Source organism: Mercenaria mercenaria, chromosome 17 (assembly GCF_021730395.1).
Source record: "Mercenaria mercenaria strain notata chromosome 17, MADL_Memer_1, whole genome shotgun sequence".
Lineage (NCBI taxonomy): Eukaryota > Metazoa > Mollusca > Bivalvia > Venerida > Veneridae > Mercenaria > Mercenaria mercenaria.
The window spans coordinates 35713395-35738637 of NC_069377.1; the positions used below are offsets into that span (position 1 = coordinate 35713395).

The window sequence follows — 25243 nt, forward strand, 5'->3', positions numbered from 1 at the left end:
AGTCAGTGGACTGTACTTTTACACCACATGATCAATGAAGAGTACAATTCAATAGTCTCAGCAGAGGTACAATTTCTTTTTTAGGGGCGGGGGGGGGGGGGGTGTTTAACACCGTTTCTCAACAGTATTTCGTCATGTAACAGCGGGAGAGGTACAACTGATCAGGTGATGGATTTTTTTTCAAATTAGTCACACTAGGATGCTACATAGCAAGTCTGAAGTAATTTTAAACATCAGATTCACGGAAGAAGATGTTAAAAATGTTAACAATGGGAGATGATAACGAATAACAGTAAAATGACAATCACATAATCTTACTACAGCAAAAGTGTTTAAAGAGCCATAATGACTTTGTTTATTATATGACTGCTATATTTGTTCTTAGAGTAATAGAAAAACCCAATCTTTTGTTTAATTTTATTTTCAATAATTCATTTCTTACTGACAAAGGTTTGAACATTTCATTCACAAAAAAAGAAAGTATTACTGAATTCACTGCTTTTGATTACCTCCCTTTATTGTTCTGATTATATAAATTCATGTGCATTATTGAACATACTGCTTTTCTAACCATGTCCATATGCAAACTCTCTATTTGGAGAGATACTCTGTCTGCCTTTAACATACCATTTAAAGCTTTGGATAATTTATAAAAAAATCAACCTAAAACCTTCCTAAATGCATTTTATCATGATGTGACACACACAACGGTGTCCTGTATTTTGACACACATAAATACAAAGGACATGAACCTGATAACACTGATAAATCAGACCCGTGATTGCAGTGATAATGATTCTCTGACACTGCTGGATTTTGTGGTGCAAATATTTCATACATGATATAAAAACTAAAACATACCAACCTTTCAACATAAAGGTACAAAAGATTCATGCAAAAGGATTAAGGAAATTTCTTTAACTGATTACAAAAATGGCAGTGTCAGGAGAAAATCTTCCAGACTTTCAATCTTCAGTGTCAAAAGGTCCAGCAGAGGATTTAAACCAGGAGTGTGATCCCTGTTTGAGTGATGGTCAACATGAAGATGCTCATGGTAACTGTGTAGACTGCAAAGAGTATCTCTGCAAAAACTGCCTTAAATTTCACCAAAAAACCAAGGCTTTAAATCACCATCAACTGCTGAACATAGATAACATGGGTGAACAAAAGAGTCCTTCAACAACCTCTCAAGCATGCCCTGAAAAATGCACCAGACATGCTGATAAAGTTATTCAGTTCTTTTGTCGAGAACACAAGGAACTTGGATGCCATGTTTGCATGACCATTGACCACAGGACATGTAAGATTGACTATATTCCTGATACTTGTGCAGGCATAGGGGACAGTGAAGAATACAAGGGGACAATATGGCTGATAAATCAAAGGATGAAAAAAATAAATTCCGTAATGAAAAAGGCAACAGCCAGGGATATGGAGATTGATGTCTGCTATGATAACCTCACCAAAGAAATTGTCAAATTCCGAAAAGAAATAAATGATCGTTTAGACCAACTGCAAAAACAACTTGAGAAAGAGGCTGACAGAAAGAAATCTGATGATAAACAAATCATCGAGAAAGCACTTCAAACATGTACAAATGTTTCTGCTGATATGAACAAATATCTGTCATGTTTAAGTTCTAACAATCAATCAAAACAGAATGGGAAACTTTACATCAACATGAAAAAAGCTCAGTCCAAACTAAAATCAGATGAAATAGAGAAGGCTGAAGAAACTTTAGAAAAGACAAACATGCAATACAACTTTGAACGTAACAAAAACGTAGAAGATGTGCTGTCCAAACCAAACATTCTCGGTAACCTCAACTTATCTGACACCCTAGGCATGCCAAGAAAGAAAGTTGACAAGCTCATCAAAAAAGAAGATATAAATGTAAGAACAAAGTCAGATACTGGTCGGTATTACTGCAGTATCACAGGATGTGCTGTCTTGTCCTCTAACAAACTGGTGCTGGCTGATAGCTGTAACAGCAAGCTTAAAGTTGTAGACATACAAAGTAAAACTGTGACAGAAGAGAAAAAACTTGACACAGAACCATGTGACATTGCCACAATGCCTGGGGACCAGATTGCTGTTTCACTGCCAGACAACAGTGAGGTTATCATAATGAAAGCAGCTAGTAATCTGACAACTGTCCACAAGATTCCAGTTAAATGTAATTGCTATGGTATATCTTATCATCAAGATCATCTCTATGTTGTTTGCCAGAACCCTAACAGTGTACTGGTACTGGATACACAAGGTAATGTCCAGAACACAATCTCCTTGAATAATGACATATTTAAATACCCACGATATATTGTGGTAAGTGAGGATTCCAGACATATCTATATCAGTGACTGGGGTAGCAACTGTACAGTCTGTATAACATTACAAGGTGATGTATCAGCTGTATACAAACACGAGAAACTTAGACAACCGCAGGGAATGTTGCTGTTAGATGATGGATCATTGCTGGTGTGTTGCTACAGGAGAAACACCATTCATCATATATCAGGAGACTTGAAGCAAGGTAAAAAAATGACTGATGGTCTATCATACCCAAAGTCTATATGCTACAGTCATCATCATGATGAAGGCTATATAGGCTGCGATAGTAATCATCTAAAGAGTTACAATTTGAAATAAAATGTAAATATCTACTGCAGTTCCTAAGTATGAAAATCAACTTTTTCTAATACTTTAATCTGTAAATAACCTTTACTTGCTTTGTTAAAATAACAAAACTGAGATAAAGTGTCTACCTTTGTCATAAATAACAACAGTTGTTTAAATTATTAATAAATACTTTTAAATAATTTAATATTGTACTGAAACAGTCCTATAAACAATGAAAAAGAAATGTTTTCTCATTTGAAATGTCAATTTCATACAGGTAAACTATATTTCAGAATCTGTATTCTGTTTTTATCACATCACTGACACTGTATTTCGTTAATAAGTTTGCAAAAGACCATTTAACAAGATCTACTTTAGTAAACAAAGTATATGCAAAATATTCATTTAATAGTCCATTGCATCGTATTGTTGACTTTTATTTTTTTAAAGTTTCTGTGACAATAAGCTAAACAAAACCCCAGTTTCAAAGAAATATCGACCATAATATGTCCTGTCAAGAAATATAAGAGCTGCGCCATGAGAAAACCAACATAGTGGGTTTGCGCAGTCTGGTCAGGATCCATGCTGTTCGCTTTCAAAGCCTATTGCAATTAGAGAAACTGTTAGCGAACAGCATGAATCCTGACCAGACTGCGGGGATGGTCTGGATCCATGCTTGTCGCAAAGCCATTATGTTAGTTTTCTCATGGCGCATTTTGTTGGTTTTGTATGGTCATTTGGAACAACTGCCAATCATTTGACTGCAGCAGTAAAATAGAATATAGAATAAAGTTTATGATACTGTCAAAAGAATTATTTTTCTACATCTGTACTGCATAATTTTAATGTAAACTTTCATTTTCATATATCCCATGAATATGATATATCAATATTTATCAGAAATAAATAACTTTTTATCTCATTAAATGTGTTGTTTTACATTGTTTTCCATTCATCTACATTTGTGTAGGTACAGTATAGGTTATACATGCAAAAGGCTACTGCCAGTTTCACTGGTGGGGAAAAGAACATATGCTCATAAATCTTCAATATGCTGAACACCAGCTATAACATTGGTGGCCTAGTAATTTATCACAAGTCAGCCACAAAACCGAGTCATATGAAAGAAATCAATCCCAGTAAAGCTTAAATAAATTTTGGTTGATACCATAACCTCTACAAAGAAAACAAGAGCTGTCTGTAAGACAGCGCGCTCGACTTTTCTCAGCTCTTGACTCTGAATTAGAGCCTTGCCAGTAAAAAAATCCAAGATAAAAAGAGACACTTAACACTGTCAAAATTCAAATCAGAGTTATGGGAATTGTGTCTCCTGGTGTAGACTTTGATTGCAAATAACTATTCTGAGTTTCAAGTCAGAAGCTTTAATAGTATCACTGATATTTGACTTTATCAATAATTTTAACAAAAAATTCTATGTTAAAAAGGGGCATAATTCTGTCAAAATTCAAATCAGAGTTATGGAGATTGTTTCTCCTGGTGAAGACTTTGATATAAATATGTATTTTAAGTTTCAAGTCAAAAGCTTTGATAGTAACAGAGATATTTGACTTTATCAAAAACTTTAACCAACGCTGACACCGACACCAAGCCGAGTCCAATAGCTCTACTTTTTCTTCGAAAAGTCGAGATAACAAGGAACAGTGCTGTCAAATTATTCTAAAAGCAAACCAGCCATTTCAGAAAAGATTTTCAAAGTTTTCCAAATTGTCATATAGGACAAATTAGCCAGGCCCTTGGTGGCCATGCTTTTTAATGAAACAGATTGATTTAAAGGAGTTTAGTAAAGTGTCACCATGGGAGACTGCTACAGAATTATCAATTATCTTTATATTTTCTAATTAAACTTGTAGTTAAAGGCGTTTGCTACAGTTTCTGTATTAGGGATGGGCAAAATATTTATCAATAACAGAATTTCTTCAAACTCAAGGTACTGAAGGACAATCATCTAAGAAACAAAGATACAAAGGTATGCATTCAAAGACATTTTCCCCAAAAAATGCCGTTTTCAAGGGCAGCTATCTCTTTTTCAATACTGGTGACCTATGACTTTGATTGCATATTTTTGCATATTTAGAAGACTGTCCTTCAATATGTAAAGTTTGATGAAATGTTGTTACTGGTAAATATTTCGCCCATCTCATATACAGAAACTGTAGCGAACACCTTTAAAGGAATGTTGTAGAGGGTCACTTAAGGAACATTATTGTCAAACTATTTTAAAATCAGGCAAGTGGTTTGAGAGGAGCAGATTTTCTAACTTTTCTGTGGTAATACACTTGGGACCATGTCTTTGAACAAAACAGAATGATTTGAACAAATTTGGTAGTAGGTCACCAAAGAAATACTTCTGTGAAATTATTTCAAAACCAGACCAGTGGTTTCTGATAAGAATATTTTATTGTCAGTTACCATGACATCCAGAATTCAGCACAGATGACCTTGATTGAAGGAAACTGAAGTTTTGATTAAACTGACAATAGTGGTTTAGAAGATATTTTTCAACAAAATTATGGACGGATGGACTAAAGACAAAAACCTAAAGACCTTCAAAGCTCAACATGGGCATGTTGTATTCAGGTGAGCAAAAAACTTTAAGACTGGACACGCTGAATAACATTACTATAATGTTTCATGACCCTAGGTCAACTATTTATGTAGAGATTTACCCTAAGCCCTCTTTACACAAGGGAAACAATCTATTTGTAGAGTGAAATTGTTGAGTGAACATCATTTGTCAATCTTAATCCTGTCCATCTTATATCAATGCAAATTAAAAGATGGCTGTCTATGTTACCTGCTATATAGAATAACACACTCATGCATCTAACAGTTCTGAAATTGTTTTCTTTAATTTTCTAATATTTCTAGATATTTTCCTCATACTTTGACGCACACATTGTTCTATTTCCAGCAGTAAATTTTCAACCTGAAATTCTGTGGATTTTGACAAATTTCACCACAAAAAATGTCACACTTTCCCCAGGGCATTAACTTATCTATTTTCTGAGATATGCACGACATAGATTCGGAATGTGTGATAAACGGACAGACAGAATGATATACCTGGAATGTTCACCCTTCTCCAACCAGTCCATACCAAAAACATTCTTGAGGTACAAAGAAGGTTTAAGACCTTTAACCACAATTGAAACACAAAAGCATACATACATGAATAAAAGCTCACACATACAAACTATATGTTCCGCATTATTGATGTTGGGGGCCTGAGAAAATTTATCACCAACATTTCCCAATTCATATCTAAAAATTCCAAACTGTAAGCAGGGCCTCAGCTGCAGTTTGCCAATGTTGTGATGGTGATTGAACTTTTAAAAGTTACATTTACTCCTGGATGATAATCTAAAGTAATTTTTATTTTTAAAAGTTTAGAATTTATTAATTTTATTTTGTTGGGTTTGTCGCACTGACAAATGAAAGGTCATATGGCGACTTCCAGCTTTGATGGTGGAGGAAGACCCCCAGGTGCCCCTCCGTGCATTATTTCATCATGGGCGGGCACCTTGGTAGAACCTTTGGTATATCAAAAAGGATACACTTCTCTACAAGTTTGTTTTGTGAAAAAACTCTCCTTTCAGCTAATGACAAGAGCACACTCTGGTTGATTCTCTAAAAAGTGTGTTTTCCATATCTTTAGTAAACTTTCCTATGTATTGGCATTACATTTCTACTAGCATACATACATTGCTATATCAAAAAGGATACTTTTATCTATCAGTTTGACTTCAGTTTCTCCGAGTTCTAAAACTGTAGCTACAGATGTAGCAGCGTCCAAGGTTCCGATGGTTCCATCTACAACCTCCAGAGAATACTGTGAAGAGGGCATCTGTATCGCTGAAAAGCATAAGCAATAACATGAAATTAAATTTTCAGTGTTAGTGGGTCAACAATTTTTTTGTGCAATTACTTGTTCAACATTGTTTTTGCATTATTCAACATTGCTTTGTGAACAGGGAAGCGTATAGAAACATTTGCATCCATTATGGGTTACATTTATGTAAAGTTGAAAGGGGAAGTTTTAAGAATTGCTAGCCATAATTCAGAATCAAAATGGACAGTGAAAGGGTTGATGGTATTGGGTTGAATCATTAAAACTTCAATTTTTGACATTGACCTTAAGCTGGCAGGGGTGGATTTTGAATTCTGCACATTGTCTTGATAAGGGGAATATTACAGTCAAGTTATATTAAAATCCTTCAATGGGTCAAGCAGACATAAAATGGAAAGCTCAAACATTTGACCTTGAGTTGTGACCTTGACCTAGAGCCAACATGTCTGACTGATGAGTTCAGCACATCATCCTGATGAGGTGATCAATTGACCCAAGTTTTATGAAAATCCTTCAAGTGGTTATGAGATACAGAGCGGACACAAAATGAAAGGCTCAAATTTTTGACCCCGAGTTGTGACCTTGACCTTAAGCCAAAATGGCTGACTCGTGCGTTCTGCACATCGTCTGGATGAGGCGATCAACTGACCTAAGTTTCATGAAAGTCCTTCAAGGGGTTTAGGAGATACAGAGCAGACACAAAATTGAAAGCTCAAACCTTTGACCTGAACTTGTGCCCTTGACCCTAAAACGACATGGCTGACCCTTAAGTTCTGCATATCGTCTTGACGAGGTGATAATTTGACCCAAGATTCTTGAAATTCCTTCAAGTGGTTTAGGAGATACAGAGCGGATATAAAATGGAAGGCTCAAAATATCTGATCCCCGAGTTGTGACCTTGACTTTGAGCCAACATGGCTGACTCATGAATTCTGCACATCGTCTTGATGAGTTGATCATTTGACCAAAGTTTTATGAAAATCCTTCAAGGGATTTAAGAAATACAGAGCGGACACAAAATTGAAGGTTCAAACCTTTGACCTTGACTTGTGAACTTGACCTTAAGCCGGCATGGCTGACTCAAGTTCTGCATATCATCTAGATGAGGTGATAATTTGACCCTAGTTTCATGATGATCCTTCAAGGGGTTTAGGAGATACAGAGCAAACAGGAAATGGAAGGCTCAAACCTTTGATCTTGAGTTGTGACCCAGACCTTGAGCCGACATGGTTGATTCAGGAGTTCTGCACGTCTTCTTGATAAGGTGATCATTTGACCAAAGTTTCATGATAATCCTTAAAGGGATTTAAGAAATACAGAGTGGACACAAAATGGAATGCTCAAACCTTTGACAATTGGTGATACTTACCAACTACAGAATTCTGCCTGATCTTCTCCAATTTGTATTTGACTGAAGCATATTTCAGTATATACTCTTGCAGAGGGCAGAGCATTTGAATTTTAGTACAATATACTTACCAACTAGAGAATTCTACCTGATCTGTTCCACTTTGTATCAAGTTTCAGTTACAATATACTTACCAACTACAGAATTCTATCTGATCTGTTCCACTTTGTATCAAGTTTCAGTTACAATAGACTTACTAACTACAGAATTCTGCCTGATCTGTTCCACTTTGTATCAAGTTTCAGTACAATATACTTACCAACTACAGAATTCTACCTGATCTGTTCCACTTTGTATCAAGTTTCAGTTACAATATACTTACCAACTACAGAATTCTGCCTGATCTGTATCAAGATTCAGTTACAATATACTTACCAACTACAGAATTCTGCCTGATCTGTTCCACTTTGTATCAAGTTTCAGTTATAATATACCTACCAACTACAGAATTCTGCCTGATCTGTTCCACTTTGTATCAAGCTTCAGTACAATATTCTTACCAACTACAGAATTCTGCCGGATCTGTTCCACTTTGTATCAAGTTTCAGTACAATATACATACCAACTACAGAATTCTATCTGATCTGTTCCACTTTGTATCAAGTTTCAGTTACAATATACTTACCAACTACAGAATTCTACCTGATCTGTTCCACTTTGTATCAAGTTTCAGTTATAATATACTTACCAACTACAGAATTCTGCCTGATCTGTTCCACTTTGTATCAAGTTTCAGTACAATATACCTACCAACTACAGAATTCTGCCTGATCTGTTCCACTTTGTATCAAGTTTCAGTTATAATATACTTACCAACTACAGAATTCTGCCTGATCTGTTCCACTTTGTATCAAGTTTCAGTACAATATACTTACCAACTACAGAATTCTATCTGATCTGTTCCACTTTGTATCAAGTTTCAGTTACAATATACTTACCAACTACAGAATTCTATCTGATCTGTTCTACTTTGTATCAAGTTTAAGTCACAATAGATTTACCAACTACAGAATTCTGCCTGATCTGTTCCACTTTGTACTTGACTGCAGCGTATTTGAGTATATATGTTTCAGGAGGGCTGATCATTAAGTTTACAATCACCATTAACCTTACACTGCTGTGATCCACTTTCTAAAATATTACAAGACAGATACCAAGCATTATGCAAATAAATACACTGTATCAACCTAAAAAGTTTAAATGAAAGAAAAATTATAGTTTCTTAACTCTCATTAAAAGTTAAAACTACGTTTATAAAAGTGTATTACTTTTTAATACTTACTGAACTTTGAAACCTGTAAGAATATTTCCTTTGTATCATATTTACGACAGCCTGCCCAGGAAGCTTATTAGGTAGAGCACAAAAATATGAATAGAGAGGGTGCCCGTTTGATTCCCAGGTGACGCAAAAGTTCCGCTAATCTCTTCCTTTTATGTTTAGCATCACACAGGTACTACTAGGTTCATATGGTGACTTTTCAAGTATTTTCTTGAGGAGGAAGACGCCAAGTGCCTCTCCAGGCATTGCCTAATCAAGGACAGACACCTGGATAGCACCATCAGACTTTCGCAAGCCAACTGGATGGCTTTCTCGTATGAAGAGTTATAAACCTCAAGCCAGTTTTTAACCCACAATGACGAGGTGCAAGTAAATCAGCCATTTTAACCTCTCAGACACAGAGACTCTTGATGATCTGACGACACCTAATTTGTTTTCCAACTCTAATTTATGTTGGGAAGTCGTTATTTACTTGCAGAAAACTAATTATTACTGGTATAGAATCTGAGAATACTGTTAAATTCACAGGCCGTTATCACTAAACTGAATATGGTTGAAAATCTGTGTTAATCCAAAACTATCAATCCATGAATCAATCAGTGCCAAGCAAATACTTAACAGCACTTAAAATCAAAAGCTCTTTTCAACGTTTGTCAGGAAGTTACTTAGAACTAGCATCTCGACAAATACATTCTGGTCATAAATATTTACTGCATAAGATGTGTCTCTGAGTGTTGCCCAGACATAGGCACTTCCTGTCCTGACTCCTTCCACGAGAATGATGTCCCCTTGACGTCCCCGCTCTTCTATCTTCTCAATGTGGGGTGGAGTGGTGTAATGTGATTCACTGAACTTTAAAATCCTAGAAAAAATGTAACTTTGTTAAACATTTTGAGAGAGGGAAGAATACAAGAAATAGTTGCTATAGTAATAATAATAATAAGAAGACGAAGACGTATTCACAAAGTAACATTTTCAAGTTAATTTTAGCAATCCTGAAGTAAAAATAAATTTAATGCTCAGTCTTCCTAGTTTTATTCTGTTACAGCATTCATATTTAATGCAGTAACATTGTAGGGATAATGCATGTTTTACGTGTTATAATATCTGCTAAATCATGAGGAACTGGCAGGTGCCATTGCCCAGCAGATGTTATAACATGAAATGAACATGCAATAATGCTATTCTAGCATAAAACTTGTAAAAAGCTAGAAAATGAACATATTGTCCATCAACTTCATAATAAGCAAACAAAATTAGCCAAATTTCAGCATTGTGTTATCATACTGTCATCATGTCCTACCTGTTATTGGGTTTAAATACGTTTATGTTTCGCCATGGAACACCCATATGTATAAAGGTGTGTTAATAGCATGTGGGGAAGAAAATCTACAATTTACTGACCTGTTAAATCACCCCTTGAAAACAACAAAACAGCAGTTTTAAGCTAAAACGTTTTTTTTCCCAAAAAAAGACATATCTGATATAGATATATCTGTGAAATACAGTACAATCGCGATCCTACGAAAAGACAAGGGACCGGCCATTTTTTCGTAATATTGCATTTTCATTTGAGCGTAGCATAGGAAATTTCGCTATACAACACCTTAATGTCTACACATCGTAACCCGTGATATTCAAACATGTGATTTTCGTGTACACCAATTTTATAGATACATCTGGGTTTACTACAAATCTTGTTTGAATCTGAGTTCTGACTTCAAGATGGTATCTAGAATGTAAAACAGATTGTTTTTTTCCCTTCACTTTTTATTCACTGTACATAAAACATATACAGGGTACATTGTTGCACGAGAAAAAAAATCGCAATTACATATTCCGATACCTTCAGCTACCCTTTACTGAATTGTTTGGTATAATAAAACGGCATAATACAGAAGATCAGGACTCAGTTTTTTCTTTTCTTTATGCAGTGATTGTGTATACGAAGCAAGTGTGACTGGTATGCCATCTGATCTGATATTTATAGGAGAAAAAATTAACCACTTAACTTGTGTAATAGTGTTCAGCAGATGCATTTCAAATTTAATTACCAAGTTTTTACACTTTAATACTGTTTACACCGAGCTAAATGATAGTGACGCTTTCCACTCCAAAGCGTTTTCAAGTCTTTATGGAAGATGTGAAAACTTAGACAATACAGGCATTCGTAAAATCGCGTCTAAAACTGGTTGAAAACAGGCTTAAAAGGCATAACAACACATTCGTAGGAGCGCATTTTTCATAAAATTGCATTTTCGTAAAACAGCGACTTTGTTACATAGAAATAAGAAGGAAAGCAGCCATGACCACACCACCTTTTCATAATATACCTGTATTTCGTTAAATTGTGATTCGTAGCATCGCGAATGCACTGTAGTTTATAGTCTTTCACTGGCTCATAACAATTCCAAACATTTTTTATTTAAAAGAAAGCTTTTAAATGAAAAATATAATTTTTGACTACAGGTACATACATGTATATGAAATGTTTAACATGTCGACATTATTTTAAAATCTCATCAAAAATACCGAGTTCATGAATACCTGAGAATAGAATTGGCATCAACAATGTCATCATGACCACCTGTAGTGTCCGAGTGAAGACTCCACTCGAACTCTAAGCCTTGCAAGCTAGAAAACACTTTACCTGAGACAAGAAATAACAAGACCAACCTAAAGACAGCCTGTGGAAATAGCATCTCAATGAAAACTATCTTCTAAGTAAATTTCTCATCATGAAATTGGTTAACTTAAATAAATATGAAACAGACATACACTGTCCACCCTTATCATGCTGAACACAATTGATTCTGTCTTTCGGCCGGTGTAGATCATAATCAGCCTTCACATCAATGCAGTCTGATCATGATGAGCGATTTTTATAATAATATCTGCTTATGATGAGTGATACCAATGATTATATCTATTTTTGAGCAATATTTTGTAAATGTTTTATGCTACGGTTAAAGAAAACAATGTACTTGAAAGCATATACAGCCGACTTCGTTTGCTCATACTCGGATAATTCAAATACCACCATTTGCTCGAACTCATCGTAAGGTCCGGTCAAAATCTCTATATATGTGTATATTAATTGGTGGCTAGAACTACCGATTCGCCGGTCCCGTCAAATTCGAGCGAACGAGGTTTGACTGTATTTGAGAAAAAGGGTTAAGCACATATAGAAACATAAATTGCTTGAGGGTATAACCATTTACAGGGTTGTAGATTATAAGATTCTTTAACTGGTTGTAGGTGCAGATGGGAATATCCGACTCAAGGGTAACTGTTTACGGCGGTAACGAGGCTCGCCCCGTCTGCACTTACAGCCAGTGACAGAAATAATAGTAAAAATAAAATTAAACGAACGACTTTCTTTTAAGGATGTACGAGCGTTTTTTTCAGGATATCCGCCATTTTGAAAAATGTTTCCCCGAAAAGTGCTTTCTAACAAAAGTTTTGCCAAAAATTAATGATAGATAATTAAAATATGGCTAATAATGTACCATTTAAGCAAATAAATTCTACTTTTTGTGAAAAAATTTTTTCCACCCTTATTTTTGGCTGGTATTTGCCTAAAATTGACGTAAGATTTACAAAGGGGTAGGGGTAGGTAATGTCAAATATCTATTAAAGTAGATTAGGTATGGTTTTGAAATTTTACTGACTGATACATATAATAATGAGCTATAATTGAAACAAAAGTTTTCAAGATAGCACATTATATTATCTAGAATAGATATATATTAAAACAAAAAGAACAAAAAATATCAAAATTCACCAATTTTTAACAGTTCTTTTTTAATAAATCTCTTAGATGCACGGTGACCCCAACTTTTTTTCTTTCCATTTTGAAGCATTTTTCTGGGTCATTAAAGCTGCAAAATATTTTGAAAATCTAAACGTCAGAAATCGTTTTGTAGATCTAAATACGTTTTTTTCCATTGACAATAAAGTGGGTGGGGTAATTATGTCAATATGTGAAAATGAAAGAGAATTGTTAGTGACATTTATGCTTATATAATACTGGCATCACCTTGTATTCATATTAACCTGTAACACCTGAAATCCCTATAACATTAAGTGGGGTATTATATGTTTCATAAAGTATCACCATTTTTCTAATTCTACAAAATTTCAGAAATGCTTAAGCAGTGGGTGAAGAAAATGCCCTATAAAATGAAAACGAGTTCGGTGACCTATGTTTTTTCTTCTCTTGTTTGTCTTGGAAACTACTGTTCTTCAAGCTCACAGAGTATGAAAAAATTCTTTACGTTAGAAAAAATTCGCTCCTACATCCTTAAGAACTATTTCCTTATAGCAGCGTATTTAACACGCCCTATAACGTAATAGCGCGACACCACCAGATAACATGACACCAGATCGGATAACGCGACACTCTGCGGAGTTTGTTGTCGATTAGAAGTAGGTATTTTCAATTTTTTCTTTACACAATGTGAATCAATGAAAAGCAGACTCTTACCAGGTTTCGAGGATAGAAAGAGGCAACTAAAGGAATGTTTTCTGAATTAAAAAGACCACCAAATAATCATACAGATGGCTAATCCACGGCCAGATTTTCATTGTTTTGGATATTGAACCGAGGATGTTTTCTCATTTCTTAAGCAACAAGCTTGGCATTACCCTCAATAGAAAGCCAAACATTCTCTCTCTTTGTCTGCCAAATATCCCGGCGAAATCTCCATTACTTTCGAAAATACGAGGTCTTAAAGCCGGATTGGTAGAAAAAGTGGTGTAGACAGATTTGTGGTGGAACGCCGCCAGATTGAAGCCACTGACCCTTGCTCGAATCGCGTTGTTGACGGCGTCGCGCAGTAAACGACCCATCTTTCGTTTTCTCTCATCATTTGCCATATACACGCGATATTTAACCTGAAACGCGTCTTATTTTACTGAAAATACATTCTGCGAATGAAATAAGCCCACATTTTACACGCAAAAGTGCCAAAAATAAAAAAAATATTAAGTATTTTTTATGTATACTACTTTCAACAACACCACGAAAGCACATTTTCGACCGAATTACGGTGAATTTCTACACTATAACCTAAACCCTTATCAGAAAAATGAATTAAATTACCCGTTAAAACCGAAAACATGCGTAAATTCGATAAATTCTGCAAACCGAGCGAAATAAAGGCAAAAAAAGTATGACCAAATGCTGGTGTCAGACAGAATATCTAATCTTCAAAAGTTGGTGTCAGTAAGAACCTTCCCTGAGAATTATGTGGTGTCAGACAGAACATTTTTGGTCTACCCATCCGACTTTAACACCTCGTATTTTCGAAAGTAATGGGGATTTCGCCGGGATATTTGGCAGAAAAAGAGAGAGAATGTTTGGCTTTCTATTGAGGGTAATGCCAAGCTTGTTGCTTCAGAAATGAGAAAAAATCCTCGGTTCAATATCCAAAACAATGAAAATCTGGCCGTGGATTAGCCATCTGTATGATTATTTGGTGGTCTTTTTAATTCAGAAAACATTCCTTTAGTTGCCTCTTTCTATCCTCGAAACCTGATAAGAGTCTGCTTTTCATTGATTCACATTGTGTAAAGAGAAAATTGAAAATACTTACTTCTAATCGACAACAAACACCGCAGAGTGTCGCGTTATCCGATCTGGTGTCATGTTATCTGGTGGTGTCGCGCTATCACGTTATAGGGTGTGTTTAAACAAAGCGCAGGAAACGTCCCTAAACAGGAAAGACGTTATGACGTTTCAAAGACAAATAACAATGTTTAGTACCGGTTTTGTTTCATCACTTGCAGCGTAACGTTATGTATTTATGATAAAATAACGTTTTTTTTTAATCGAGAAATATACTATAAGGAAAAAAGAGGAAGTATAAAAATATTTGATTTTTTTTTCATTTTATGAAATAAAGTATAAATCACTATATAAATTGTCTACATATATTTAGTTCGTAATACGTCATTTACAGCACGAGAGTCATGGTGTAAGATGCAGTTTTCCAGCACCGGTGAAATCACAAGAAATCCCCGTCTGGTATGCAAGAATCGTTCTGATTAACTGAAGAGGTTTCACTGTATACATGTGTATATTACCCAGATCATGTAATACTGTTATCTTTGAGAAATAAAGTATAAATTAAGATATTTCATCAAGAAGTAACTTGTTATTTAACACCCATTTTGAAGAGAGAAAACGAGACATAACTTATTTGGTGTTGTCCCTCCGTACTTCAACTCATTCTTCTGTCTAGATCTGATCACATGCTGGGGATAGATGTCCCTATCTTTCCCTAGGGACTGAATTACCTTGTCTAAAATAGCTAGTTGGATACATACGCCCTATCTCTGCTGGATAAAATCGTTATAAACAGATTTATACAACAACACGTTTAATACACACACCAACGCCCATTACATATCAAACATTTGCTTGACAGCGTCAAAAACGATCATGGCGCTGTCTGTGATGAAGTTTACAATATCCTGTTCCCGAACATCATCCAACAATTTTCATCCTGCGCCAAATATCACCTGTTTTCGTATATATGGTGTATTTCAAACTTCAAAATCTCCACTAAAACAGCGATTTTGACATAGTTTGGAAGGATGACAGGGGGAAAATTGATAAAACGTTTCGATACAGAATCTCTTTGTTTTGCATTACTTCCAAAGAAATATGGCTAAAAACTTTATAATTGCCGAAATAAGCATAAAGATCAACATTTAACTTCTCCGTTTTTCCCTTTAAATCGGCTGTGGAAACTTCGTTTATTACATGATAAAGCAAGTGAGGTGATTTTACCGAATATTTGTGTTTATTGTCCAAAATCAATGTACCGATCCTGCGTCGAACATAGCATCCAGCGCCGAACAAATATCCGGTTACCTGCTTTGATAACTTTACGCAATGATTACGTTCCTTTTTGTTGTTAGTATAAGTGGAGCAGAATTAAATATCAAAGGGACAGGTGATATCTTTACTTTTACATATTTTATCCAACGTTAAGTCCAATACATTTTAGTCCCTATCTGGTCTCGATTTATGCCATATTGTATTCTTTCTAAACAGAAGTTGCAAAGTGAGGTTTGAGCAAGCACCCGCATCGTCCTTTTATTCTTATTCACCAAAGACATATGGTGGAACTTCTGCCATTAAAAATGGGGTTTGATGGAAAAAGTCGTACCCATGTCTTTACGTGCCTATGTGTTTGTACACAAAAATGTATCCGGCCTATAACTTTGTTATGCATTGTCGGCTTCGAAATAACGTCGCAAAGGTAAAAAGACGACATGTCGCTAGCAAGATCCAGACCCCTAGCTCGAAGGTCAAGATCGTATACAAAGGTTAAAGATACAAGGTCATGTTTCTGGTCGCTCTACCCTTATTTATGCAGGGATGGATTTTCTGATAACTGCACGCATATTTTCATTATAGCAATAAGACGTGCCTTATAGAGCAAGGTCAGACCAAGAGAAGGCCAAAGATTAAAGGTCATTTTTGTCCACTGTGTAATATTTTCATACATGTACGGATATTCACGTAACTTGGCAGAAACATTCATCATATTAAGATGATCTTAAAGGCCAGTTCTACACTTCCGTCAAGGATTTTACATCTTTTTTGTCACATTCATTGTATAATGTGTATGTATGAATGAATACTGGATATTCAAGTAACTTTGCAGAAAAGATTCTCAATAACTAGAAAATGTGTTGCCTGCAAGACTAGCTCGATGGCATGGAGCACCAACATCCTAATACAAACTAGCAAATCGCACTATTTCCCAAAATGTCAATGTATCCTTACGCTTTCAATGTCTACTAGTCCCAACATCATAACCCGACCACAGCTAAATTTCAGAGTTGGTACAAAACATTTCTCTTACAGAGCCTTGTCCAGTTTCCTTCTAATAAAGCTTGAACCATCGCTCTAAAGTAAAGTAAATACATAAGGGGAGCAATATCAGCAAAACAGAAAATGAGATACTTTATCATATTTTATTTTTCAATAATATTTTAGGTTATTCCTACGTGCGAGGAGTGTAAATCCAAGTTTTCAACAAGAAGTTTATAGGCCTACGCATATAGAGATATTGACCCAAATTTCACCAAGTTTTTAAAAATCCGAGAGAGACCCTGTCGATAGTGTATATCTGATAGATTTAGACACACAATGTACTTTTCATAGAGTTGTTGACCCATATCTTACTTGTTATATCAAATCCTAAAATGACCCTCTGGATAATGTATTTTTCACGGAGTTATTGATCCAAATATAATTGACTGTTAGACATTTTTTTCCCTTTATTTTTCATATTTGATTTACGATGTAACTAGAAATATACTTTCTTTTGCAAGACTGATTATATCTTTTTTCTACCTTTTTCATCCACAAAACAATAAATGTATTAGAAATGCAAACAGAGCATTTTCCTTTCATGAAACGACGTCTCACAGTTTCTGATGGAAGTGCACGGGCAAGTTCATGATTAATGTTCCAGTGTATATATAGTGTATTTCACTTAGTCTAATACTTGCCAGAGTTTTTTGATTGCAAGAAAATATGATTACTTCCAATTGTTCTACACGATGATCTAAGCCCGCTTAATAGCACGGGTTTTGTACGGTTTTGGAGCACTTGTGCCTTGCTCTAAAATATTCTCGAAGGAGTGTTTGACGTTATCGTCTTCTCTACAGAAGGTAAATCGCTGTAGCAGATTTGAGAAGATCAAAAACATTTCCATTTTGGCCAAAGATTCTCCTAAACATATCCGTGGACCTGGAAATAAATGTCAGACTCAGGATTTTTGTTAAAGACTAGATCTAAAGTAAAAAATTAGGCGTCAGTACAAAATTCTATCAATGATATAAGTTTCATGCTTAAACTGTATTCGTTTCGGATTCAAATCACATTTTATTAGAATTAGTTTGCGTTTTTCAAATCATAACAGGAAATAATTTTTTAACGTGAATGAATATAGAATCTACATGTACAGTTACTGAAGCAGATGATATATAGTTAATATACCATAATGTTGAATTCACATTCATAGAAATAAAGACTAAATATATACATGTATGACGTCATAATGGGATGACGTTACCTATTGAAAACGGGATCAGAGCTGGATTTTTCTTCAGTTTCCCGCCTTCCATGAACCTCTCAGGATTGAAGATTTCTGGCTGGTCCCAGTGACGCGGATCCATATTGGACGAGTATAAATTGACAATAATCAGAGTCCTCCGCGGTATATAGTACCCTCCGAAAGTAACATCAACATCGGTTGTGTGTGGTATTGACACTGGTGCTAGAATGGAACTAAACGGTGAGATCAACATTGTTCGCGTCGTTATATTTATCACATCTGTTCAAATGCACTTAAAAATAAAATATTTCTTAATCAAATTGAATAGAAATAATGGCAATGGTTGGATTTTAGCGAAATACTCATTGTCTATGATGCATTTCACGACGGTTAACTTCGATTTCACGAGCAGGAGATAAATCAACCGCAGTTGTGTGTGGCACTGACATAGGTGCTAAAATAGAATTAAACAGTAGATCTACTTATATTTTTGTTATATTTGATGAAATGCACTTAGAAAAAAATATCTAACAAAATTGTTTAGAAATAATGCCAATGGTTGGGATTTTAGCATACCCATTGTCTAAGTTATAGTTCACGAAGTTTAACTTTGATTTCACGAGCAGGAGAGAAATTTGTCTCTTTTCGTCAATTTATTGTGTAAACTGTAGTGACACCTGAATTATCCCACTATTCTCTGTCGTCACTAATATGTATTAAAGGCAAAATTGCAAAAATATCTGTAGTAAAACAGCTGGAAGGCAAAGAAAAAGTAAATTTTCACCTATATTTGCCATTCTTTGTATTTCAAGCAGCGTTGCCTCGATGTACGGCAAGGAACTTCTGTCAGCCCATGTAACTACCTTGTCTCCACATTTCTGTAAAGCATAAAAGCGGGGACTAAAATAAACATCTTTTATACTTGAAAGTGTTGATACAGAAAAAAAATTCGATTTTTAGCTCACCAGAGCACGAAGTGCTCAAGGTGAGCTATTGTGACCTGTCATTGTCCGTGTAATGAAGTATTTCGACCCCCATAGAATAATGAACCCCCGGTCATTATTCTACAGAAAAAGGGACCCCCACCCCGGTCATAGTATTATGACCTCCAGATCATAGTACTATGACTCCCCTACGTGAAGTAAACGGAACCTCACGAAGAATATTGACTCCCATAAAAAAACGACCCCCGGTCATTTGGTCAAATTTAGTGATAACTCATGTATCTAAGGCCTAATTGCTGCATTTTATGCCCCCACTCGGCGGAGGGGGGCATATAGACGGCCCTTGTCCGTCCGTCCGTCCGTCCTTCCGTTTGACCATTAGCCCCAGATACCATCACTTGACACAGAAATCAGAGCATTCCGCAACGGGAAAAGGGATTCTATTTCGAAACGCTGTATCTTGGTGTATACATTTTTTTCAGGAAAATAACAATTCACAATACGTTCACAAAACACACCAGTGTCAATATTCCTGCAAACGTCGGTATGAAGTAATTCTTCAGAAGAAAACTTCGCAAGAAACTGCTAGCATAGAACTTAGTATTAATAGAAGTTGAAATACTTAGCAGTGGCAGTAAAGTGCGGTAGCGGCAACAATAGAAAGTAGTAGTGGTAGTAGTAGTATTAGTAGTAGTGGTACTGGCAGTTGCAGTAGCAGCAGCAGCAGCAGCAGCAACAGCAGCAGCAGAGGAATAAGTGACAGCAACAACAGCAGCAGGAGAAGAAGAGGTAGATGTTCAAGACGTATTAGTGGAAGCAGGTATAGTAGTATCAGTAGTAGCAGTTGTAGTAGTAATAGTAGAAGTAGTAGTAGTAGTAGTAGAAGAAGAAGAAGTACATGTAGTAATAGCAATAGAAGTAGCGGCACAAGTAGTAGTAGTACAATCAAAATGTTAACTATTTGCAATTGAGGGTATTAGAGTTGTAGATCTAGTAAAATTGTCCGTTAGGTTTGGTGGGGATCACTTTTTAATAGATATTATCGTCGAAAGTCTTTTTAGGAGCCGGTGTTTTACTTTTTTAAATAGAATAATGTCCGGGAATCGATATTGTATGAGTTCGAATGTAGTAATTTCGGCAGTGAGTATTTTACATTGGAGGATTCACTTTTTCTATAGAATAATAACCGGGGTCGTTATTCTATGGGATTCGAAGGGAGTCATCTTTAGGGAGTCAGTATTTTACTTGGAGGGGTCAGTTTTTCTATAGAGTAATGACCGGGGGTCGTTATTCTATAGAGTTTTCAAAGGGAGTCAGTTTTTTATAAGGGGAGTCAATATTTTACAGGAAAGGAGTCACATTTTCTATAGAATAATGACCGGGAGGTCGTTATTCTATGGGGGTCCAAATACTTCATTACACAGGCGTCCGTCGTCATGCGTCGTCAGTCGTCCGTCGTCGTCAACATTTGCCTTGTTAACATTCTAGAGGCCACAGTTATAAAACCAATCTTTATGAAACTCGGTCAGAATATTTGTCTTCATTATCTCTAGAACAAGTTCGAAACTGGGTCATTTGGGTACAAATACTAGGCCAGTAGGCCAGATCAAATGTAAACCTTGTTAACACTCTAGAGGTCACATTTATGACCTATCTGGGTTATGTGTGGTCAAAAACTAGGTCACCCGGTCAAATCAAAGAAAAACTTGTGAACTCAAAATCTAGGTCACTAGGCCAGATCAAAGGAAAATTTTGTTAACACTCTAGAGACCACAGTTTAAATTTGAAAATCATGATAATTTGTCAGAATGTTTATCTTGATAAAATCTAGGTAAAGTTTGAATATAGGTCATCTGGAGTCAAAAAACTAGGTCGCCCGGGTCAAATCAAAGAAAAACTATGTGTGTGCATAGAGGTTGCATTTTTCAATCGATATTCATGAAATAAGATTGATGAAATCTGTGTCAGGCTCGATTATGGATCATCTGGGGTCAAAACTTGATTAGAAATATCTCGGACGAGTTTTTATCTGGGTTACGTTGGATCAAAAACAGGGTCACCAAGTCAAATCAAAGAAAAAGCTTGTTTACACTCTATGGGTCACATTTTTGATTCAATCTTCATAAAACTTGATCAGAATGTTTGGTATTATTAGGTATTTTATGATTTTGAATCTGGGTCATGCAGGTTCAAACACTAGGTCACTTGGTAAAATCAAAGGAAAAGATTGTTTACACTCTAGAGGCCACTTTTTTTGCTCTAATCTTCACGAAACTTTGTCAGAATGTTTGTTTTTATAATATCATGGACGGATTTTCAATCTAGGTCATGTTTGATCAAAAACTAGGTCACTAAGTCAAATAAAAGATAATGCTTGTTTACACTCAAGCCACATTTTTGTCCAATCTTAAAAAAATTTGGTCAGAATATTTGTCTCCATGAAATTCCGGACGGGTTAAAAATTGGGTCTGGTTGGGTTAAAAACTAGGTCACTAGGCCAAATAGAAGAAAAATATTGTTTACACTTTAGAGGCCACATTTTTGCTCCAATCTTCATGCAGTAAGATGCGCATAACGACACGTCTACAGAGCAATATCACTTTTCTACAACAGCAATATTTTGGTGCTGATTGTTTTGTCATCAAATTATGCAAAGGGAATACCTCAGATATTTCCTCCTGACATTTTTCTGTATATCCGGGTACTCTTGCTGTAAAGTATACACAGTTGATTGTATTTGACGTTGTTTCTGGCCTGCTATAAAGAGGTCCGTGACCCACACGAAACTTTGTTTCCCTCTGAAAAAAATGTACTATCGCTAAAAGATGTTATTGCATGATTTTTGTTTAAATATGAAGTCAACACTTTGGTTTAATTATTCGATATGTTGTCTTAGTTTAGAAATTAAATTCGGGTTAGAATCCTAACGAAAGTATATTTTGGAAAAGAAAGCAAAAATGTTAAAATACATATTTCGCTTTGTACATTGGCAGAAGGGCTGTCTACTGGTAGTGCCAGCCAATTTACTTATTTCTGTGTGTATATGTACAAATATATTATTGTCACGTTATATCACAAATGAAAATAATGAGCAAAAATATGATTAAACTAAGATTTTACGATACGGATATCAAAAGGGAAAGACGCAATTTCGTGATATCCAATTGAAAATGTATTTACCAACGCATTATCGTGTTTAAATATTGTTTGTCACTTTTTGAAATTAAGAAAATTATACGATCCCGTAATGATAAAGATCGGTAATTTTCGTGCACTATTTCGGGATTCTTCGGCCATTATCCAAACTCCAACACGGTGTTATTTCCCCTTATCGGTACAGTAGACACTGCCACCACGTATAAACTTGGAGTTACATTTTTCATTATTTTAATTTTGTTGAACAAAGTTTTCATCTCCGTAGTTAGATATTATATTTTATTGCTTGTAAAACGAGCAAACAACTAAAATATTAATGCTGTAATTCTTTTTGTGGTGTCGTAACTCATACCTGCTAAAAATGTAAACAATGAAATTATTTGACGGTTATTTTAGTACAGTTAGAGAATGACATACTGCAAAATGCAGATACAGTAAATACTTTCATTATGTTCTTAAACTGTGACGATAAATGTCAATTTGCAAGCATTTGATTTACCCGGCGTTGCCAAGCGTGTCGCCATTTTAGGATCAAACTGTGATTGACAATATTCCCGAGCGGAAGTTGATTGTTTGACAATATTCCTGCGCGGGGGTTGATTGTTTGACAATATTCCTGCGCGGAGGTTGATTGTTTGACAATATTCCTGCGCGGAGGTTGATTGTTTGACAATATTCCTGCGCGAAGGTTGGTTGTTTGACAATATTCCTGCGCGGAGGTTGGCTGAAATCACAAACGGAGAATACGTAATCGAACGGAAAATGCCGATTGTCATTACTGTCATTACCAATACAAAACTGTTGAAAATTTTTTCATGAGAGTGTTAAATTTTTTTGCTTGCAGATACAAATCTATGAAATCTCGTATGTTCTCGATGTCAAACGTGCTCTCGTGGTTGCTTATCTCGCCGTAAATATGTTCTTTTATCCATTTTTGTGTACGCAGACGATTCTCTTTACGTTTGTATCCCTATTTTTTAAAAGAAGTTGCAATATATTTTATAATAGATGGATCTCAGGGACCGAGTTATTAACTTCAATGGTTCCGACTCACTTGGCCCTCTTCAGTGTGGGTTCGAAACCTCGCTAAGGCTGTAGAATTCTTCGGTGGGAGGAAGCCATCCAGGTGGCTTACGGCAGGTCGGTGGTTTTACCGACCATGCATGAAACAATACTTGGAGGGACACTTCTCTTTAAGTCGCCATATGACACAGTAATTGTGTCAGTGTGACACATTACCAAACAAAAGACCCAAAACATGAACAAATTCTTTTACAAGATGTATTCTCTGTGCTCTCCTTGATGACATGTTTGCAAATAAAGAGAAAAATTTTCAAATACAAGTATATGAAGTGACCGCGTAGATCTATAGCAGTGGCAATACAAAAGTACTCTACCGGTGAAAAACTGTGTTAGTGGTCGTCCCTTGTGGTTGTTGGCAAGTATTATGACTAAAATGCTTCATGGCAATTAATAGCTACGAAACAAAAACTTTTTCAATTAAATTTTAATAGTCCCCTTTACCTATAATCTTGTCATTTACGCGACATATTTTTATAGTGTGCAGTACTAAGATAATACAATAATGCACGTAAAATTATGAAGTGAAACAAAAAAAGTTTTACCAGACGTTTAGCAGTGACCTTGACCTTTAACCAACAAGATAATCCATCAATGCATATAAAAGTTATGGAGCGGAAACAATTTTTCTTTACCTTCTAAAGTGACCTAGACCTTTGGCCTACTAGTCTAATTTAAGACGTGAAAAATCAACTCATTGCCATCCTCTATTTACATACTAAGTTTTATGAATCTAGCTTGACTACATTTTGAGTAATTGCGGGTCCATTTTTTGCGACAGGGACGGACGGGGGAGGGCAGTCCTCTCTAGTGCTCCAAAAATTAAACATTTGTCTTTACCTCTTTGTTTTAAAAAGCTTAAGAAGAAATTTTGGTACCATCCCTACAGGGGTAAGTGCGCCACCACACTTTGGGAAAAACTTATCCAGGTTTTCTATGATTTCGTGTAACTTTTCATCTTTGTAGTCAAACCTATTAAAATAAAAGATTGTAAGGAATAAAATAACATAACTCGTCTCTCAAGTAAACTCTGAATTGCTGATTAGATTGAGTAGTGAGCTGTAATATCACTCGGTAATTTTCCCTTTTAATTACATATTTTCGTAAAGGTAATTGGGAAATTTCCCCGGACGCCAAATACCTCATCGAGCACATATAACTTACCATAAAAACCAGAGAATGCCAGATTCGTTACGGAGAATACGTAATTTGGCGAATGTCATCACGAGTCCATTCTTCTTTTCTTCGTTCGAAGTCACGAGTCATTACCTTATTATTAATTTTGGGTTTTTGGATTTCTAAATAATGGCTTTGAAGCAGGTGTTCCATCACATCTAGATATCATACTGACAGTTCCTTTGTACTAACCAACGCCCTACATGTGTACACAAATGGACTTTTTAAAAAACATTTACACTTTGGAAATTCTTTCGACCATTTGATACGCTTACATGTGCACATGCATGCGGGTAGAGGTAATTGTTAGAAATCGATTTATGTAACATTTGTTTATACCTTTTTGCGAAAACGATTCCATAAATAACATTGCTGATCATTCATTGACGTAAGAAGTCGTACGTCGGGACGGTTTTCCGTCGGTGCGCAGAGAACGTCATTTGCAGCGTCAACTTCCCGCATGATTTTTTGTTCTAAAGACGTCTTTCCAACGCCAAATTCTCTAAGTGTCTGCAGAACAAACTTCCGCAAAACTTTCCAGGCAATTTGCTCCAAAATTGGAAGAAATATTGTCAGAGTAGCAAACAGCTTGGAATCTGATCAGACGCCGATTTAATCGGCGTCTGATCTGGT

At 35.7% G+C, this 25243-nt stretch overlaps 4 protein-coding genes across 4 annotated transcripts in view; 2 read left to right on the forward strand and 2 right to left on the reverse strand.

The window, feature by feature from the left end:
• Positions 1 to 25243, forward strand: part of LOC123537368 (branched-chain-amino-acid aminotransferase-like) — a 363414-nt gene that overhangs the window by 119215 nt on the left and 218956 nt on the right. The gene's annotated exons all lie outside the window — the stretch shown is intronic.
• On the forward strand, positions 782 to 3535 carry LOC123535981 (uncharacterized). Its single transcript, XM_045318751.2, has one exon. The coding sequence runs from the start codon at positions 934 to 936 to the stop codon at positions 2647 to 2649; it is 1716 nt and encodes a 571-aa protein (XP_045174686.2). The 5' UTR covers positions 782 to 933; the 3' UTR covers positions 2650 to 3535.
• LOC128549979 (nuclear pore membrane glycoprotein 210-like) lies at positions 6329 to 17094 on the reverse strand. The gene is made up of 5 exons (XM_053527786.1): positions 17055 to 17094; positions 11722 to 11824; positions 9886 to 10036; positions 8897 to 9026; positions 6329 to 6492 (listed from the first exon to the last, which is right to left on the reverse strand). The coding sequence occupies exons 1-5, from the start codon at positions 17092 to 17094 to the stop codon at positions 6329 to 6331; spliced, it is 588 nt and encodes a 195-aa protein (XP_053383761.1).
• The window catches only part of LOC123535806 (cytochrome P450 2J4-like), a 74650-nt gene continuing 66614 nt past the window's right edge, over positions 17208 to 25243 (reverse strand). The window contains exons 11-14 of the mRNA XM_053527787.1: positions 24313 to 24406; positions 19039 to 19132; positions 18273 to 18476; positions 17208 to 17947 (exon numbers count right to left, since the gene is read on the reverse strand). Coding sequence (XP_053383762.1) covers positions 17763 to 17947; positions 18273 to 18476; positions 19039 to 19132; positions 24313 to 24406 — 577 coding nt within the window. The 3' untranslated portion in view covers positions 17208 to 17762. The remainder of the gene's footprint in view (positions 17948 to 18272; positions 18477 to 19038; positions 19133 to 24312; positions 24407 to 25243) is intronic.